This window comes from Passer domesticus, chromosome 33, assembly GCF_036417665.1.
Source record: "Passer domesticus isolate bPasDom1 chromosome 33, bPasDom1.hap1, whole genome shotgun sequence".
Lineage (NCBI taxonomy): Eukaryota > Metazoa > Chordata > Aves > Passeriformes > Passeridae > Passer > Passer domesticus.
In genome coordinates this window covers 736,981-756,344 of record NC_087506.1, presented here as the reverse complement: position 1 = coordinate 756,344, position 19,364 = coordinate 736,981, and the positions used below count along the sequence as shown (strand labels likewise).

Below are 19,364 nucleotides of genomic sequence, written 5' to 3'. Positions count from 1 at the left end.
AAGGCGTCCCCATGTCCTCAAAGTGTCCCCAAGCCCATCCCCGTGTCCCCAGCCATGTCCCAGTGTCCCTGAGAGTGTCCCCATGTCCCCAGTGATGTCCCCACATCCCCAGGAGTGTCCCCAAGTCTCTCCCAGTGTCCCCATGGCTGTCCCCAAGTCTCTCCCAGGGTCCCCAAAGTGTCCCCAGGTCCCTCCCGGTGTCCCCAGCCATGTCCCGGTGTCCCCAAAGTGTCCCCAAGTCCCTCAAGGTGTCCCCAAGGCTGTCCCCAGCCATGTCCCAGTGTCCCCAGGAGTGTCCCCAAGTCTCTCCCAGGGTCCCCAAAGTGTCCCCGGGTCCCTCCCAGTGTCCCCAAGGTGTCCCCATGTCCCCAGGAGTGTCCCCGGGTCCCTCCCGGTGTCCCCAGCCATGTCCCGGTGTCCCCAAAGTGTCCCCATGTCCTTCCCCGTGTCCTCAAGGGTGTCCCAGTGTCCCCAGGGATGTCCCCAAGTCCATCCTGGTGTCCCCAAAGTCTCCCCAAGTCCCTCCCAGTGTCCCCAAGGCCACCCCAGTGTCCCCAAGGGTGTCCCCAGGTCCCTCCTGGTGTCCCCAAGGGTGTCCCCAGACATGTCCCAGTGTCCCCATGTCCCCAGGAGTGTCCCCAGGGCCATCCCAGTGTCCCCAGCCATGTCCCCGTGTCCCCAAGGCCACCCTGGTGTCCCCAAAGTGTCCCCAGGTCCCCCCCAGTGTCCCCAAGGGTGTCCCCAGCCATGTCCCTGTGTCCCTAGGGATGTCCCCAAGTCCCTCCTGGTGTCCCCAAGGGTGTCCCCATGTCCCTAGGAGTGTCCCCAGGGCCATCCCAGTGTCCCCAGCCATGTCCCAGTGTCCCCAAGGGTGTCCCCATGCCCCTCCCAGTGTCCCCAAAGTGTCCCCAGGTCCCCCCCCGTGTCCCCAAAGGTGTCCCCAGCCATGTCCCAGTGTCCCCAGGGATGTCCCCAAGTCCCTCCTGGTGTCCCCAGGTCCCCCCCAGTGTCCCCAAGGGTGTCCCCAGCCATGTCCCAGTGTCCCCAGGGATGTCCCCAAGTCCCTCCTGGTGTCCCCAAGTGCCCAAGGGTGTCCCCAGGTCCCTCCCTGTGTCCCCAAAGTGTCCCCAGGTCCCTCCCAGTGTCCCCAGGGGTGTCCCCAAGTCCCTCCTGGTGTCCCCAGCCATGTCCCAGTGTCCCCAAGGATGTCCCCATGTCCCCAAGGTTGTACCCAAGTCCATTCCAGTGTCCCCAAGGGTGTCCCCATGTCCCCAAGGTTGTCCCCAAGTCCATTCCAGTGTCCCCAAGGGTGTCCCCAGGTCCCCAAGGGTGTCCCCAAAAAGGCTCCAGCGCTCTCGCTCCGGTCTCAGCTTTATTTGAACGTCCCCAGATGTCCCCAAGTTGTCCCCGCGGTGTCCCCGAGTGTCCCCGCGGTGTCACTTGTAGAACTCGTGCTCCTGCTCGTCCTTCTTGATGACGGTTTTGTACGCCTTCTCAAAGTCCTTGGCCAGCACGATGTACCGGTTCTCCCTGACGGCCAGCATGCCGCCCTGGGGACACGGGACAGTGGCACCTCAGCGTCACCTCAGTGTCACCTGGGACACCTGAGTGTCACCTGAGTGTCACCTGAGTCACCTACACCGAGCCACAGCCACCCCTGTGCCAGCCCCTGTACCTGTTCTCCCTGACGGCCAGCATGCCACCCTGGGGACAGTGCCACCTCAGTGTCACCTCAGTGTCACCTGGGACACCTCAGTGCCACCTCAGTGTCACCTGAGTGTCACCTGGGACACCTACAGCCAGCCCTGTGTCACCTGTGTCACCTGAGTGTCACCTGGGACACCTACAGCCAGCCCTGTGTCACCTGTGTCACCTGAGTGTCACCTGGGACACCTACAGCCAGCCCTGTGTCACCTGTGTCACCTGAGTGTCACCTGGGACACCTACAGCCAGCCCTGTGTCACCTGAGTGTCACCTGTGTCACCCACAGCCACACCTGTGTCACCTGTGTCACCCACAGCCACCCCTGTGCCAGCCCCTGTACCTGTTCTCCCTGACGGCCAGCATGCCGCCCTGGGGACAGTGCCACCTCAGCGTCACCTCAGTGTCACCTGGGACACCTCAGTGTCACCTGAGTGCCACCTGTGTCACCTACACCAAGCCACAGCCACCCCTGTGCCAGCCCCTGTACCTGTTCTCGCGCACCGCCAGCATGCCGCCCTGGGGACAGTGCCACCTCAGTGTCACCTCAGTGTCACCTCAGTGTCACCTGAATGTCACCTACAGCCACCCAGAGCCAGCCCTGTGTCACCTGTGTCACCTGTGTCACCCACAGCCACCCCTGTGCCAGCCCCTGTACCGGTTCTCCCTGACGGCCAGCATGCCGCCCTGGGGACAGTGGCACCTCAGTGTCACCTCAGTGTCACCTGGGACACCTGAGTGTCACCTCAGTGTCACCTGTGTCACCTACACCGAGCCACAGCCACCCCTGTGCCAGCCCCGGTACCGGTTCTCACGCACGGCCAGCGTGCCGCCCTGGGGACAGTGCCACCTCAGCGTCACCTCAGTGTCACCTGGGACACCTGAGTGTCACCTGAGTGTCACCTGGGACACCTACAGCCAGCCCTGTGTCACTTGTGTCACCCACAGCCACCCCTGTGCCAGCCCCTGTACCTGTTCTCCCTGACGGCCAGCGTGCCGCCCTGGGGACAGTGGCACCCGAGTGTCACCTGAGTGTCACCTGTGTCACCTGAGTGTCACCTGGGACACCTCAGTGTCACCTGAGTGTCACCTGTGTCACCCACATTGAGTCACAGCCAGCCCTGTGTCACCTGTGTCACCCACAGCCACACCTGTGCCAGCCCGGTACCTGTTCTCCCTGACCGCCAGCATGCCGCCCTGGGGACACGGGACAGTGGCACCTGAGTGTCACCTGTGTCACCTGTGTCACCCACACTGTGCCACAGGCACACCATTGTCACCTACAGCCACACCTGTCCCAGGTGCACCCAGGTGTGCCCAGGTGTGCCAGGCCTGTCCCAGACGTGCTGTGCCCAGGTGTGTCTCACACCTGTCCCAGGCGTGCCCAGGTGTGCCCAGCCTGTCCCAGGAGCACCCAGGTGTACCCAGGTGTACCCAGGTGTGTCTCACACCCTTTCCAGGTGTGCCCAGGTGTGCCCCACACCTGTCCCAGGTGTGCCCAGGTGTGCCCAGCCTGTCCCAGGTGCACCCAGGTGTACCCAGGTGTACCCAGGTGTGCCCAGGTGTGCCCCACACCTGTCCCAGGTGTGCGCTCACCTCCTGGCAGATGGAGTTGATGTCGGCTCCCGAGATCTTGTCCGGCCGCGCCACGTCTGGGTCAGGGGTCAAGGAAACGGCCAGGTGTGCCCAGGCGTGCCCGTGGCACATCCAGGTGTGCCCAGGTGTGCCCCTGGTGTGCCCAGGTGTGTCCCTGGCACGTCCAGTGTCGGAACCCAGGACCCCGACAGTCCAGATGTGCCCAGGTGTGCCCTTGGCATGCCCAGGTGTGTTTCTAACCCCCTCAGGTACCCCCAGGTGTGTTTCTAACCCCCCATGTGTGCCCAGGTGCCCCCAGGTGTGCCCAGGTGTGGATACAGTCCTCCAGGTCCACCTCCTCGGACAGGTGTGTGCCCAGCTGTGTTCCTAACGCCCCAGGTGTGTTCCTAACCCCCCAGCCATGCCCAGGTGTGTGCCCAGGTGTGCCAGCCATGCCCAGGTGTGCCAGCCATGCCCAGGTGTGTGCCCAGGTGTGCCCAGGTGTGCCCAGGTGTGGATACAGTCCTCCAGGTCCACCTCCTTGGACAGGTGTGTGCCCAGGTGTGTTCCTAAACCCCCAGGTGTGCCCAGGTGTGGATACAGTCCTCCAGGTCCACCTCCTTGGACAGGTGTGTGCCCAGGTGTGTTCCTAACCCCCCAGCCATGCCCAGGTGTGTGCCCAGGTGTGTGCCCAGGTGTGCCCAGGTGTGCCCAGGTGTGGATACAGTCCTCCAGGTCCACCTCCTCGGACAGGTTCATCTTGCCGGTGATGGTGGAGAAGATGAGGCGCTTCTGGCGCCGGTCGGGCAGCGGGAACTCGATCTTGCGGTCCAGGCGGCCCGGCCGCAGCAGCGCCGGGTCCAGCGTGTCCGCGCGGTTCGTGGCCATGATCACCTGGGCACAGGTGAGGGGTCAGGGCACACCTGAGATCCCCAAAACCCCACAAAACCCAAAAAAAACCCCCAAAAACCCCAATAAAACACCGCAAAAACTCAATAAAATCCCATCATTCCCAATCCAGGTGTGCCCAGGTGTGCCAGGCTGGTGGCCATGATCACCTGGGCGCAGGTGAGGGGTCAGGGCACACCTGAGATCCCCAAAACCCCACAAAACCCCAGAAAACACCACAAAAACCCCAAAAAATCCCATAAAATCCCATAAAACCAGTGAAAATCCTGAGCCAGGTGTGCCCAGGTGTGCCCAGGTTGGTGGCCATGATCACCTGCGCAGGTGACACATGAGGACAACGCGTGAGGACAGGTGAGATCCCAAACCCCAGAAAACCCCCCAAAAAAACCCCAATGAAACCCCAAAAAACCCATAAAACCCAAAAAAATCCCTGGAAAACCCGAGCCAGGTGTGCCCAGGTGTGCCCAGGTTGGTGGCCATGATCACCTGCGCAGGTGACACGTGAGGACAACGCGTGAGGACAGGTGAGATCCCAAAACCCCAGAAAACCCCCCAAAAGCCCCCAAAATCCCTGGAAATCCCGATCCAGGTGTGCCCAGGTGTGCCCAGGTGTCCGCGCGGTTCGTGGCCATGATCACCTGCGCAGGTGACACGGGAGGACACGCGTGAGGATAGGTGAGGTCCCAAAACCTCATAAAATCCCATGAAATCCCTGAAAATCCCTGAAAATCCTGAGCCAGGTGTGCCCAGGTGTCCGCGCGGTTCGTGGCCATGATCACCTGGGCACAGGTGAGGGGTCAGGGCACACCTGAGATCCCCAAAACCCCACAAAACCCCAGAAAACACCACAAAAACCCCAAAAAATCCCATAAAATCCCATAAAACCAGTGAAAATCCTGAGCCAGGTGTGCCCAGGTGTGCCCAGGTGTGCCCAGGTTGGTGGCCATGATCACCTGCGCAGGTGACACGTGAGGACACGCGTGAGGACAGGTGAGATCCCAAAACCCCACAAAACCCCCCAAAAACCCCCCAAAATCCCTGGAAATCCCGATCCAGGTGTGCCCAGGTGTGCCCAGGTGTCCGCGCGGTTCGTGGCCATGATCACCTGCGCAGGTGACACGGGAGGACACGCGTGGGGACAGGTGAGGTCCCAAAACCTCATAAAATCCCATGAAATCCCTGAAAATCCCTGAAAATCCTGAGCCAGGTGTGCCCAGGTGTGCCCAGGTGTGCCCAGGTGTCCGCGCGGTTCGTGGCCATGATCACCTGCGCAGGTGAGGGGTCAGGGCACACCTGAGATCCCCAAAACCCCACAAAACCCCAGAAAACACCACAAAAACCCCAAAAAATCCCATAAAATCCCATAAAACCAGTGAAAATCCTGAGCCAGGTGTGCCCAGGTGTGCCCAGGTGTGCCCAGGTGTGCCCAGGTGTCCGCGCGGTTCGTGGCCATGATCACCTGCGCAGGTGACACGTGAGGACACGCGCGGGCACAGGTGAGATCCCAAACCCCAGAAAACCCCCCAAAAAAAACCCCAATGAAACCCCAAAAAACCCATAAAACCCAAAAAAATCCCTGGAAATCCCGATCCAGGTGTGCCCAGGTGTGCCCAGGTGTGCCCAGGTTGGTGGCCATGATCACCTGCGCAGGTGACACGTGAGGACACACCTGAGATCCCCCAAAACCCAAACAAAACCCAAAAAAACCCCCCCCAAAACCCCAAAAAACCCCAATAAAATCCCATAATTCCCCATCCAGGTGTGCCCAGGTGTGCCCCGGTTGGTGGCCACGATCACCTGGGCACAGGTGAGGGCTCAGGGCACACCTGAGACCCTCGAGGACCACGAGAACCCTCAGAATTCTGTGCCCAGGTGTCCCCAGGATGGTGGCCCTGGGCACACCTGAGGGACAGGTGAGGGCTGAAGGTCACCTGGGCCACACCTGGATCCTCCAGAACCCCAAAATTCTGCGCCCAGGTGTCCCCAGGATGGTGGCCGTGGTCACCTGGGGACATCTGAGGACACCCAGGTCATACCTGGGTCACACCTGGACACACCTGGGCACACCTGGGACACACCTGGGGACACCTGGGTCACACCTGGAGACACCTGGGGACAGCTGGGGACACCTGGGTCACACCCGGGCTCACCTTGACGTTGACGTTCTGGTCGAAGCCGTCCATCTGGTTGAGCAGCTCCAGGAGGATCCGCTGGACCTCGCGGTCGGCTTGGGGCGAAAAACGGCGATTTTGGGACCACGGATTTGGGGGATCCCGCCCAAAATCCCAAATCCCACCCAAAACCACAAATTCTGTCCAGCTGACCCCAAAATTCCATCCAGGTGACCCCAAATTCCACCCAGGTGCTGCTGAGTTTCATCCCGAGGTTCGCCAGAAGGTTCCTCAGCCCCAAATTCCACCCAAAACCCCAAATTCCACCCAGGTGACCCCAAATTCCACCCAGGTGACCCCAAAATCCACCCAAAACCCAAAACCCCCAAATTTCGTCCAGGTGACCCCAAATTCCACCCAAGTGTTGCTGAGTTTCACCCCGAGGTTCTCCAGAAGGTTCCTCACCCCCAAAATCCATTCCAAACTCCACCCAGGACCCCCCAAACCCCACCCCAACGGGGACCCCTCCCCAGTTTGGGGGTCCCAACCCCCTCACCTCACCCCAAGACCACCCAAAGGGTCCCCAAATCCCACCCTGATCTTCATCCCGAGGTTCTCCAGAAGGTTCCTCAGCCCCAAAACCCACCTGAAATCTGCCCAGGACCCCCCAAACTCCACCCAGGACCCCCCAAACCCCACCCCAGTGGAGACCCCTCCCCAGTTCGGGGGTCCGGGCCGTCACCCCCAGTCTGGGGTCCTCCAATCCCACCTTGAGGTTCTCCTGACCTTCATCCAGAAGGTTCCTCAGCCCCAAAACCCACCTGAAATCCGCCCAGGGCTCCCAAATTCCAACCAGGACCCCTCAAACACCACCCCAATGGGGACCCCTCCCCAATTTGGGGGTCCCAGCCCCTCACCCCCACTCTGAGATCTCCAAACCCCACCCTGAGGTTCTCCTGACCTTCATCCAGAAGGTTCCTCACCCCCAAAACCCACCTGAAAACCACCCAGGACCCCCTGGACTTCACTCAGGACCCCCCAAACCCCACCCCAACGGGGACCCCTTCCCAATTTGGGGGTCTGGGCCTTCACCCCCAGTCTGGGGTCCTTCAATCCCACCTTGAGGTTCTCCTCATCTTCATCCAGAAGGTTCCTCACCCCCAAAACCACCTGAAATCCACCCAGGACCCCCCAAACTCCACCCAGGACCCCCCAAACCCCACCCCAAACAGGGACCCCTCCCCAATTTGGGGGTCCCAACCCCTCACCCCCGGTCTGGGGTCCTCAAACTCCACCCAGGTGTCTCCAAACCTCACCTTGAGGTTCTCCAACAGGTTCCTCAAGCCCAAACTCCACCAAAATCCACCCAAATCCACCCAGGACCCCCAGAACCCCACCCCGACGGGGACCCCTCCCCAATTTGGGGTCCCAGCCCCTCACCCCCGGTCTGGGCGTCGAAGCGCTTGGTGGCGATGGCGTCGATCTCGTCGATGAAGATGATGGCGGGCGCGTTCTCCTTGGCCAGGCGGAAGACGTCGCGCACCATGCGCGGGCCCTCGCCCAGGTACTTCTGCACGAACTCCGAGCCCACCACGCGGATGAAGGCGGCTGCAAAAGACCCAAAAATCCGGGATTGGGACCTCCAAAATCCCAAAAGTCCCCCAAATCCCACCGGGAATCCATGGAGAGCATCAGGAACCCAAAACACCTCCAGAAATCCCAAAAATCCCACCAGGAATCCATGGAGACCATAAGGAACCCATGGAGAGCACCAGGAACCCAAAACACCTCCAGAAACCCCAAAAATACCATTGGGAATTCATGGACAGCACCAGGAACTCAAAACACCTCCAGAAACTCAAAAAATCTGACCAGGAATCTATCCAGACCACCAGGAACCCAAAAGACCTCCAGAAACCCCAAAAATCCCACTGAGAATCCACAGAGACCACCAGGAACCCAAAACGCGGCCAGAAATCCCAAAAAAATCCCACCAGAAACCCATGGAGAACACCAGGAACTGGAAAACTACTCCAGAACCTCATGGAGACCACCAAGAACACCCCCAAAAAATCCCCAAAACTTCCTGGAGACCACCAGGAACCCAAAACACCTCCAGAAACCCAGGTGACCCCAAACCCTACCCAGGTGTTCCTGAACTTCATCCCCAGGTTCTCCAGGACGTTCCTCACCCCAAAAAACCACCCAGAACCTCCTCAAACCCCCCTAGGTGACCCCAAACCCCACGAGATGTCCCCAAACCCCCCCAGGTGTCCTGAAATCCCACCCAGGTTTTCCTGAGCTTCACGCTGAAGTTCTCCAGAAGGTTCCTCACCCCCAAAACCTCCCCAAACCCCACCCAGATGTCCCCAAGCCCCCCCAGATGTCCCCAACCCCCCTCCAGATGTCCCCAAGCCCCCCAGATGTCCCCAAGCCCCATGAGATGTCCCCAAGCCCCCCAGATGTCCCCAAGCCCCCCCAGATGTCCCCAAGCCCCATGAGATGTCCCCAAACCCCCCCAGGTGTCCCCAAACCCCTCCCAGATGTCCCCAAGCCCCATGAGATGTCCCCAAACCCCACGAGGTGTCCCCAAACCCCACGAGGTGTCCCCAAACCCCTCCCAGATGTCCCCAAGCCCCACGAGATGTCCCCAAGCCCCATGAGATGTCCCCAAGCCCCATGAGATGTCCCCAAGCCCCATGAGATGTCCCCGCGCTCACCGGTGGTGTGGTGGGCCACGGCCTTGGCCAGCATGGTCTTGCCGCAGCCGGGGGGGCCGTACATGAGCACCCCCCGCGGGGGGTCAATGCCGATCTGCCGGAGGGGACAGCGCGCGGCTGAGCCCACCCGGAGGTCACCTCAGGGGCCCCAGGGCCACCTCAGGGTCACCTCAGGGTCACCTCAGGGGCCCCAGGGCCACCTCAGGGTCACCTCAGGGTCCTCAAGGTCACCTCAGGGGCCCCAGGGCCACCTCAGGGTCCTCAAGGTGGCCTGGAGGTCCTCAAGGTGGCCTGGAGGTCACCTCAGCGTCCCCAAGGTCACCTCAGGGTCCCCAAGGTCACCTCAGGGTCCTCAAGGTGGCCTGGAGGTCCTCAAGGTGGCCTGGAGGTCACCTCAGCGTCCCCAGGGCCACCTCAGGGTCCTCAGGGTCACCTCAGCGTCCCCAGGGCCACCTCAGGGTCCTCAGGGTCACCTCAGGGGCCCCAGGGCCACCTCAGGGTCCTCAGGGTCACCTCAGGGTCCCCAGGGCCACCTCAGGGTCACCTCAGCGTCCCCAAGGTCACCTCAGGGTCACCTCAGGGGCCCCAGGGCCACCTCAGGGTCCTCAAGGTGGCCTGGAGGTCCTCAAGGTGCCCTGGAAGTCACCTCAGCGTCCCCAAGGTCACCTCAGGGTCACCTCAGGGGCCCCAGGGCCACCTCAGGGTCACCTCAGCGTCCCCAAGGTCACCTCAGGGTCACCTCAGGGGCCCCAGGGCCACCTCAGGGTCACCTCAGCGTCCCCAAGGTCACCTCAGCGTCCCCAAGGTCACCTCAGGGTCCTCAAGGTGGCCTGGCGGTCCTCAAGGTGGCCTGGAGGTCACCTCAGGGTCCCCAGGGCCACCTCAGGGCCACCTCAGGGTCCTCAAGGTCACCTGGAGGTCACCTCAGGGTCACCTGGAGGTCACCTCAGCGTCCCCAGGGCCACCTCAGGGTCACCTCAGGGTCCCCAAGGTCACCTCAGAGTCCTCAAGGCCACCCGCGGCCACCTCAGCATCCCCAGGGCCACCTGGAGGTCACCTCAGGGGCCCTGAGGCCACCCGTGGCCACCTCAGGGTCCTCAAGGTGGCCTGCGGGTCCTCAAGGTCACCTGAGGGTCCTCAAGGTCACCTCAGGGTCCCCAAGGGCACCTGGAGGTCACCTCAGGGTCCCCTAGGTGGCCTGGAGGTCACCTGAGGGTCCTCAAGGTCACCCAAGGGTCCTCAAGGTGGCCTGGAGGTCCCCGAGGTCCCCTGGATGTCCCCACAATGTCCCCAGGGTGTCCCCTGGCTGTCCCTGATGTCCCCAGGGTGTCCCCAGGCTGTCCCCAGTGTCCCCGATGTCCCCTGGCTGTCCCCAGTGTCCCCTGGGTGTCCCCCGGGTGTCCCCTGGGTGTCCCTGGATGTCCCCTGGCTGTCCCCAATGTCCCCGATGTCCCCTGGGTGTCCCCAATGTCCCCAATGTCCCCAAGGTCCCCAGGATGTCTCCCGGGTGTCCCCTGGATGTCCCCTGGCTGTCCCCTGGCTGTCCCTGATGTCCCCTGGCTGTCCCCGTGATGTCCCCTGGGTGTCCCCATGATGTCCCCAGTGTCCCCTGGGTGTCCCCTGGCTGTCCCTGATGTCCCCTGGGTGTCCCTGATGTCCCCTGGGTGTCCCCATGATGTCCCCAGTGTCCCCTGGGTGTCCCCTCGGTGTCCCTGATGTCCCCTGGGTGTCCCTGGATGTCCCCAGGGTGTCCCTGGATGTCCCCTGGCTGTCCCTAATGTCCCCTGGCTGTCCCTGGGTGTCCCCTGGGTGTCCCTGATGTCCCCTGGGTGTCCCCTGGGTGTCCCTGGATGTCCCCACGATGTCCCCAGGGTGTCACTGGTGTCCCCTGGCTGTCCCTGGCTGTCCCTGATGTCCCCATGATGTCCCCTGGATGTCCCTGGCTGTCCCTGGGTGTCCCCAAGGTCCCCAGGGTGTCCCCAGGGTGTCCCCGATGTCCCCAATGTCCCCAGGGTGTCCCCAGGGTGTCCCCTGGCTGTCCCTAATGTCCCCAGGGTGTCCCCAATGTCCCCTGGGTGTCCCCAGGGTGTCCCTGGCTGTCCCCAGGGTGTCCCCACGATGTCCCCAGGGTGTCCCCGGTGTCCCCGCGGTGTCACCTGCTTGTAGAGCTCGAAGTGGGTGAGGGGCAGCTCCACGGCCTCGCGCACCTCCTGCTTCTGGATGTCCATGCCGCCGATGTCGGCGTACACCACGTCCGGCTTCTGGTCTGGGGGCAAACTGGGATGGACTGGGGCAAACTGGGACCAACTGGGACCAGTTTGGGACCAGCTGGGACAAACTGGGGCAAACTGGGACCAGTCTGGGGCCACTGGAACATCTCCAAGGTCAACTGGAGACACCAAAGGGTGACCAAGGAGTGACCACCACGTCCGGCTTCTGGTCTGGGGGCAAACTGGGATGGACTGGGGCAAACTGGGACGGACTGGGGCAAACTGGGACCAGTTTGGGACCAGCTGGGACAAACTGGGACCAGTTTGGGACCAGCTGGGACAAACTGGGACCAGTCTGGGGCCACTGGAACATCTCCAAGGTCAACTGGAGACACCAAAGGGTGACCAAGGAGTGACCACCACGTCCGGCTTCTGGTCTGGGGGCAAACTGGGACGGACTGGGGCAAACTGGGACGGACTGGGGCAAACTGGGGCAAACTGGGACGGACTGGGGGCAGCTGGGGGCAACTGGGACAAACTGGGGGCAACCAGAACTTCTCCAAGGTTAACTGGAGACACCAAGGAGTGACCAAGGAGTGACCAAGGAGTGACCACCACGTCCGGCTTCTGGTCTGGGGGGCAATGGGGGCAAACTGGGACAAACTGGGGTGGACTGGGGCAAACTGGGACAAACTGGGGGCAACTGCGATGGACTGGGAGCAACTGGAGACACCAAAGGCTGACCAAGGAGTGACCAAGGAGTGACCAAGGAGTGACCACCGTGTCAGGCTTCTGGTCTGGGGGGCAATGGGAGCAAGTGGGGCAAACTGGGACAAACTGGGACCAACTGGGACCAGTTTGGGGTAACTGGGGACAACTGGGATGGACTGGGAGCAACTGGAGACACCAAAGGCTGACCAAGGAGTGACCAAGGAGTGACCACCACGTCCGGCTTCTGGTCTGGGGGGCAACTGGGGTCACTGGGGCAAACTGGGACAAACTGGGACGGACTGGGACCAGTTTGGGGTAACTGGGGACAACTGGGATGGACTGGGAGCAACTGGAACATCTCCAAGGTCAACTGGAGACACCAAACAGTGACCAAGGAGTGACCACCACGTCCGGCTTCTGGTCTGGGGGGGCAAGGGGTCAACTGGGATGGACTGGGACAAACTGGGGGCAGCTGGGGGCAACTGGGATGGACTGGGGGCAACTGGAACATCTCCAAGGTCAACTGGAGACACCGAAGGGTGACCAAGGAGTGACCAAGAAGTGACCACCACGTCCGACTTCTGGTCTGGGGGCACAAGGGGCAACTGGGACCAACTGGGATGGACTGGGAACAAGCCCAGGTGTGCCCAGGTGTGCCCAGGTGTGCCCAGGTGAGCCCAGGTGTGCCCAGGTGTGCCCAGGTGACACCTGCTGACCCCAGCACGGCTCCACTCCACATCTCATGACCCCAAGATGACCCCACTTGGCTTTTGATGACTCCAGTTGACTTCTGATGACCTCAAATCCCGTTTTTTTCACCCCAAATGCTGGTTCTTCACCCCGAAATGACGTTTTACAGCCCCCAGGTGTGCCCAGGTGTGCCCAGGTGAGCCCAGGTGACACCTGCTGACCCCAGGATGACTGCACTCCACATCTCATGGCCCCAAGATGACCCCACTTGACTTTTGATGACCCCAAACGCCGTTTTTTCACCCCAAAATGACATTTTACGGCCCCCAGGTGTGCCCAGGTGAGCCCAGGTGACCCCTGCTGACCTCAGCACGGCTCCACTCAACATCTCATGACCCCAAGATGACTCCAGTTGACCTCTGACAACCCCAGCATCCCATTTTTTGGACCCCAAACGCCATTTTCCACCCCAAAATGACATTTTATGGATCCCAGGTGTGCCCAGGTGTGCCCAGGTGACACCTGCTGACCTCAGCACGGCTCCACTCAACATCTCATGACCCCAAGATGACCCCAGTTGACTTCTGATGACCCCAAGCGTCATTTTTTCACCCCAAATGCTGGTTCTTCACCCCAAAATGACATTTTACGGCCCCCAGGTGTGCCCAGGTGTGCCCAGGTGTGCCCAGGTGACACCTGCCCCCAGCATGGCTCCACTCAACATCTCATGACCCCAAGATGACCCCACTTGACCTCTGACAACCCCATAACCCCATTTTTTGGACCCCAAACCCCGTTTCTTCACCCCGAAACGACATTCTCTGGCCCCCAGGTGTGCCCAGGTGCGCTCACCTGAGGTGAGCATCATGATGCTGCTGTCGGCCTCGGGCGGCAGGACGTCCACCAGGGCGTTGCTGTGCTTGTGCAGCGCCACCGAGGCGTTGGGCTTCAGCAGCTCGCGGTCGATGGTGCTCAGGATGCGCACGTAGTAGTTGGAACCTGCGGGCGCACCTGGCGCTCACCTGGCGCTCACCTGGCGCTCACCTGGCGCTCACCTGGCGCTCACCTGGCGCTCACCTGGGGATCACCTGGCGCTCACCTGGGCCAGGTGAGACGCCGCGACCGGCCCCGGGGTGGACACAGGGAGGGGTGGCCGTCTCCAGGTTCCATCCCTACGTCCTCACCACGCCCAAGTGTGCCCAGGTGTGCCCAGGTGAGCACTCAGGTGTGCCCAGGTGAGCACTCAGGTGTGCCCAGGTGCATGCCCAGGTGTGGGCCCAAGTGAGCCCAGGTGTGTGGCCGGGTGTGTGGCCAGGTGAGCCCAGGTGTGCCCAGGTGAGCCCTCAGATGTGCCCAGGTGAGCCCCCAGGTGTGCCCAGGTGTGCGCCCAGGTGAGCCCAGGTGTGTGCCCAGGCATGCCCAGGTGAGCCCTCAGGTGTGCCCAGGTGTGTGCCCAGGTGAGCCCAGGTGTGTGCCCAGGCATGCCCAGGTGAGCCCTCAGGTGTGCCCAGGTGAGCCCTCAGGTGTTCTCACCTGTGGTGGTCCCCACAATGACCATGGTCTGCTCCACCCTCTGTGGTGGCCAATGGGGAACTTCCCCACCTATCCCAGGTGTGCCCAGGTGTGTGCCCAGGTGTGCCCAGGTGTATCTGACTGAGCCCAGGTGCTCCCACCTATCCCAGGTGTACCCAGGTGTATGTGACTGTACTCAGGTGTGTGCCCAGGTGCTCCCACCTATCCCAGGTGTGCCCACCTACCCCAGGTGTGCCCAGGTGTGTCTCACTGTGCCCAGGTATGCCCAGGTGTGCCCAGGTGGGTCTGTACCTGTGCCCAGGTGTGTGCCCAGGTGTGTCTGACTGTGCCCAGGTGTGCCCAGGTGTGCCCAGGTGTGCCCAGGTGTGTGCCCAGGTGTATCTGACTGTGCCCAGGTGTGCCCAGGTGTGTGCCCAGGTGCGTTACCTGTGGTGGAGCCCACCATGGCACTGTTCTGGTCCACGGCCTCCAGGAACTGGCCCATGACCAGCGGGACACGGCCAGCCCCATCCCCACCTATCCCAGGTGTGCCCAGGTGTATCTGACTGTGCCCAGGTGTGTCTGTACCTGTGCCCAGGTGTGCCCAGGTGTATCTGACTGTGCCCAGGTGTGCCCAGGTGTGTGCCCAGGTGTGCCCAGGTGTATCTGACTGTGCCCAGGTGTGCCCAGGTGTGTGCCCAGGTGTGTCTGACTGTGCCCAGGTGTGCCCAGGTGTGTGCCCAGGTGTGCCCAGGTGTATCTGACTGTGCCCAGGTGTGTCTGACTGTGCCCAGGTGTGTGCCCAGGTGCGTTACCTGTGGTGGAGCCCACGATGGCGGTGTTCTGGTCCACGGCCTCCAGGAACTGGCCCATGACCAGCGGGACACGGCCAGCCCATCCCCACCTATCCCAGGTGTGCCCAGGTGTGCCCAGGTGTGTCTGTACCTGTGCCCAGGTGTGCCCAGGTGCGTTACCTGTGGTGGAGCCCACGATGGCGGTGTTCTGGTCCACGGCCTCCAGGAACTGGCCGATGACCAGCGGGATGCTCTGGATGCGCTTCACCTCCTCCTGCGCGTGCAGGAACTCCTTCTTCAGGTTGCGCTGCTCGTCCTTGATGTACTCCTCCTGCACCTCCAGGAACTCCAGCTCCTGCTGCAGCTTCTGCAGGTGAGACAGGTGAGACACCTGTGACACCTGAGACACACCTGAGACACACCTGAGACACCTGAGGGACACCTGAGACACACCTGAGACACAGCTAAAACACCCTGAGACATGCCTGAGGGACACCTGAGACACCTGAGGGACACCAGAGACACCTGAGCCACAGCTAAAACACCTGAGGGACACCTGGGCACAGGCAGGGCTGAGCTCCTCCTGCACCTCCAGGAACTCCAGCTCCTGCTGCAGCTTCTGCAGGTGAGACACACACCTGAGACACCTGAGACACACCTGAGACACACCTGAGGGACACCTGAGACACCTGAGGGACACCTGGGCACGGGGCAGGGCTGAGCTCCTCCTGCACCTCCAGGAACTCCAGCTCCTGCTGCAGCTTCTGCAGGTGAGACACACACCTGAGACACACACCTGAGACACACCTGAGACACACCTGAGCCACAGGTAAAACACACCTGAGACACCTGAGAGACACCTGAGGAACACCTGAGGGACACCTGAGACACACCTGAGACACACCTGAGACATGCCTGAGGGACACCTGAGGGACACCTGAGCCACAGGTAAAACACCTGAGGGACACCTGAGGGACACCTGAGGGACACCTGAGCCACAGGTAAACACACCTGAGGGACACCTGAGCCACAGGTAAAACACCTGAGGGACACCCGAGACACACCTGAAACATCTGAGACACGCCTGAGGGACACCTGGGTCAGGAGATATTGTCACACAGGTGTGCTCTCACCTTGTACCTGCTGTACAGCTCCTGGAACCCCTCACACCTGTCCCCTCACCTGTCCCAGGTGTGTCACACCTGTCACTCACCTTGTACCTGCTGTACAGGTCATTCCCAGCCCTCACCTGTCCCAGGTGTGTCACACCTGTCACTCACCTTGTACCTGCTGTACAGCTCCTCCAGGTCCCTGTAACCCCTCCCCTGTCGCACAGGTAACCCCACAGGTGTGTCACACCAGTCCCAGGTGTGTCACTCACCTTGTACCTGCTGTACAGGTCCTATAACCCCTCCCCTGTCGCACAGGTAACCCCACAGGTGTGTCACACCTGTCCCAGGTGTGTTCTCACCTTGTACCTGCTGTACAGGTCCTCCAGGTCCTCGGGCTCCGGCACCAGGAAGGAGAGGCCGGGCAGGGGCCGGGGGGCGGCCGAGGCCGGGACATCGTCCTGGGCAGGTGAGATATGGACAGGTGAGACCACACAGGTGAGATCACACAGGTGAGATCAGACAGGTGAGATCACACAGGTGAGATCAGACAGGTGAGACCACACAGGTGAGATCAGACAGGTGAGATCACACAGGTGAGATCACACAGGTGAGATCAGACAGGTGAGATCACACAGGTGAGATCAGACAGGTGAGATCACACAGGTGAGATCAGACAGGTGAGATCAGACAGGTGAGATCAGACAGGTGAGATCACACAGGTGAGATCACACAGGTGAGATCACACAGGTGAGATCGCACAGGTGAGATCACACAGGTGAGATCAGACAGGTGAGATCAGACAGGTGAGATCAGACAGGTGAGATCAGACAGGTGAGATCACACAGGTGAGATCAGACAGGTGAGATCACACAGGTGAGATCACACAGGTGAGATCAGACAGGTGAGATCACACAGGTGAGATCACACAGGTGAGATCAGACAGGTGAGATCACACAGGTGAGATCAGACAGGTGAGATCAGACAGGTGAGATCACACAGGTGAGACCAGACAGGTGAGATCAGACAGGTGAGATCAGACAGGTGAGATCACACAGGTGAGATCACACAGGTGAGATCAGACAGGTGAGATCAGACAGGTGAGATCACACAGGTGAGATATGGACAGGTGAGATCAGACAGGTGAGATCAGACAGGTGAGATCACACAGGTGAGATCACACAGGTGAGATCAGACAGGTGAGATCACACAGGTGAGATCACACAGGTGAGATCAGACAGGTGAGATCAGACAGGTGAGATCACACAGGTGAGACCAGACAGGTGAGATCAGACAGGTGAGACAGGTGAGATCAGACAGGTGAGATCACACAGGTGAGATCAGACAGGTGAGATCACACAGGTGAGACCACACAGGTGAGACCAGACAGGTGAGATCAGACAGGTGAGACAGGTGAGATCAGACAGGTGAGATCACACAGGTGAGACCAGACAGGTGAGATCAGACAGGTGAGACAGGTGAGATCACACAGGTGAGATCACACAGGTGAGATCAGACAGGTGAGATCAGACAGGTGAGACAGGTGAGATCAGACAGGTGAGATCACACAGGTGAGACCAGACAGGTGAGATCAGACAGGTGAGACAGGTGAGATCACACAGGTGAGATCACACAGGTGAGATCAGACAGGTGAGATCAGACAGGTGAGATCACACAGGTGAGACCAGACAGGTGAGATCAGACAGGTGAGACAGGTGAGATCAGACAGGTGAGATCACACAGGTGAGACCAGACAGGTGAGATCAGACAGGTGAGACAGGTGAGATCACACAGGTGAGATCACACAGGTGAGATCAGACAGGTGAGATCAGACAGGTGAGATCACACAGGTGAGACCAGACAGGTGAGATCAGACAGGTGAGACAGGTGAGATCAGACAGGTGAGATCACACAGGTGAGACCAGACAGGTGAGATCACACAGGTGAGATCAGACAGGTGAGATCACACAGGTGAGATCAGACAGGTGAGACCAGACAGGTGAGATATGGACAGGTGACAGAGGACAGGTGAGACAGGCACCCAAAAATGGGGGAGGGGCACCCACAGGTGAGGGGGGACACCTGGGGTGGGGGGGGGGCAGGACAGCTGGGGGATCCTGGGGGAAATTCCCAAATTTTGGGAAATCTGGGGGAAAATTCCCAAATTTTGGGGGAAAGTTCCCAAATTTTGGGGGATTCTGTGAAAAAGTTCCCAAATTTTGGGAGATCCTGAGGAAAAAATCCCAAATTTGGGGGATTCTGTGGGGAAAATCCCAAATTTTGGAGGATTCTGAGGAAAAATTCCCAAATTTGGGGGAATCTTGAGGGGAAATTCCCAAATTTTGGGGGAAAATTCCCAAATTTTGGGGGAAAATTCCCAAATTTTGGGGAATCTTGAGGAGAAATTCCCAAATTTTTGGGAACCCTGAGGGGAAATCCCCAAACTTTGGGGGAAAATTCCCAAATTTCGGGGTCCCTGAGGGTTCTTTGGGGGAGTCCCGCCGCCATTTTGGCCCCCCCCCAATTGGTATCACCCAAAGGGGGCGTGGCCAAACCCGGAAGTGGGCGGAGCCCGGCGCAGCGGGGACCCCTAAACCCCCCCCGGGGGCCCCTCCCCCCCCTCCCGCGCGGCCTTTTTGGGGTCCCCCGGGCGCTCCCCCCCTTCCCCTCCCCCCCCGAGGTTCTGGGGACCCCCCGGGGGTTTTGGGGACCCCCCCGGGCCCCTCCCCCCGCACCTGCGGCTTCTCCCCGAGCAGCCCCAGCTCCTCCATCGTGACTGCGCGCGACGGAACTGACGTCAGCGCGGCACGGCCGGCGCGGTGACGTCAGGGCGCGGCTTGGCGCATGCGCGGATGGCGGGACCCGGCCGGAACTCCCAGAGACTCCCAGTATGGACCAGTATAAACCAGTATGGACCAGTATAAACCAGTACGGACCAGTATGGACTGGGATAGAGCAGTATGGACCAGTATGGACCAGTACGGACCAGTACGGACCAGTACGGACTGGGATAGAGCAGTACGGACCAGTACGGACCAGTATGGACCAGTATGGACCAGTATACACCAGTATAGACCAGTACGGCCCAGTATGGACCAGTATGGACCAGTACGGACCAGTACGGACCAGTATGGACCAGTATGGACCAGTACGGACCAGTATGGCCCAGTAAATCCCAGTTTGGACCAGTAAATCCGATTATAAACCAGTAAATCCCAGTACGGCCCAGTAACTCAACTCCCAGTTCCCTCCCAGTCCCTCCCAGTTCCCTCCCAGTCCCTCTCAGTCCCTCCCAGTCCCCCCCAGTTCCCTCCCAGTCCCT

The 19,364-nt window shown here is 60.7% G+C and overlaps 1 protein-coding gene and 1 long non-coding RNA gene across 5 annotated transcripts; one reads left to right on the top strand and one right to left on the bottom strand.

Annotated features, from left to right (window-relative positions):
- Nucleotides 1-1,353: 1,353 nt before the first annotated feature.
- On the bottom strand, nucleotides 1,354-18,932 carry LOC135288559 (26S proteasome regulatory subunit 6B). Of its 4 annotated transcripts, none has more exons than XM_064401947.1 (11): nucleotides 18,778-18,932; nucleotides 16,405-16,503; nucleotides 15,114-15,300; nucleotides 13,480-13,626; nucleotides 11,173-11,282; nucleotides 9,017-9,110; nucleotides 7,737-7,904; nucleotides 6,336-6,412; nucleotides 4,002-4,170; nucleotides 3,298-3,353; nucleotides 1,354-1,550 (listed from the first exon to the last, which is right to left on the bottom strand). In XM_064401947.1, the coding sequence occupies exons 1-11, from the start codon at nucleotides 18,811-18,813 to the stop codon at nucleotides 1,437-1,439; spliced, it is 1,257 nt and encodes a 418-aa protein (XP_064258017.1). In that variant the 5' UTR covers nucleotides 18,814-18,932; the 3' UTR covers nucleotides 1,354-1,436. The 4 variants fall into 4 exon arrangements, with proteins under 4 accessions (XP_064258017.1, XP_064258019.1, XP_064258020.1 ...); XM_064401948.1 differs by lacking the exon at nucleotides 1,354-1,550 and adding an exon at nucleotides 2,311-2,388; XM_064401949.1 differs by lacking the exons at nucleotides 15,114-15,300; nucleotides 16,405-16,503; nucleotides 18,778-18,932 and adding an exon at nucleotides 14,955-15,027.
- Nucleotides 4,364-5,596, top strand: LOC135288561 (uncharacterized). Its single transcript, XR_010351620.1, has 3 exons — nucleotides 4,364-4,480; nucleotides 4,936-5,110; nucleotides 5,262-5,596. It is a non-coding gene; the product is annotated as an uncharacterized LOC135288561 (long non-coding RNA).
- Nucleotides 18,933-19,364: the final 432 nt, after the last annotated feature.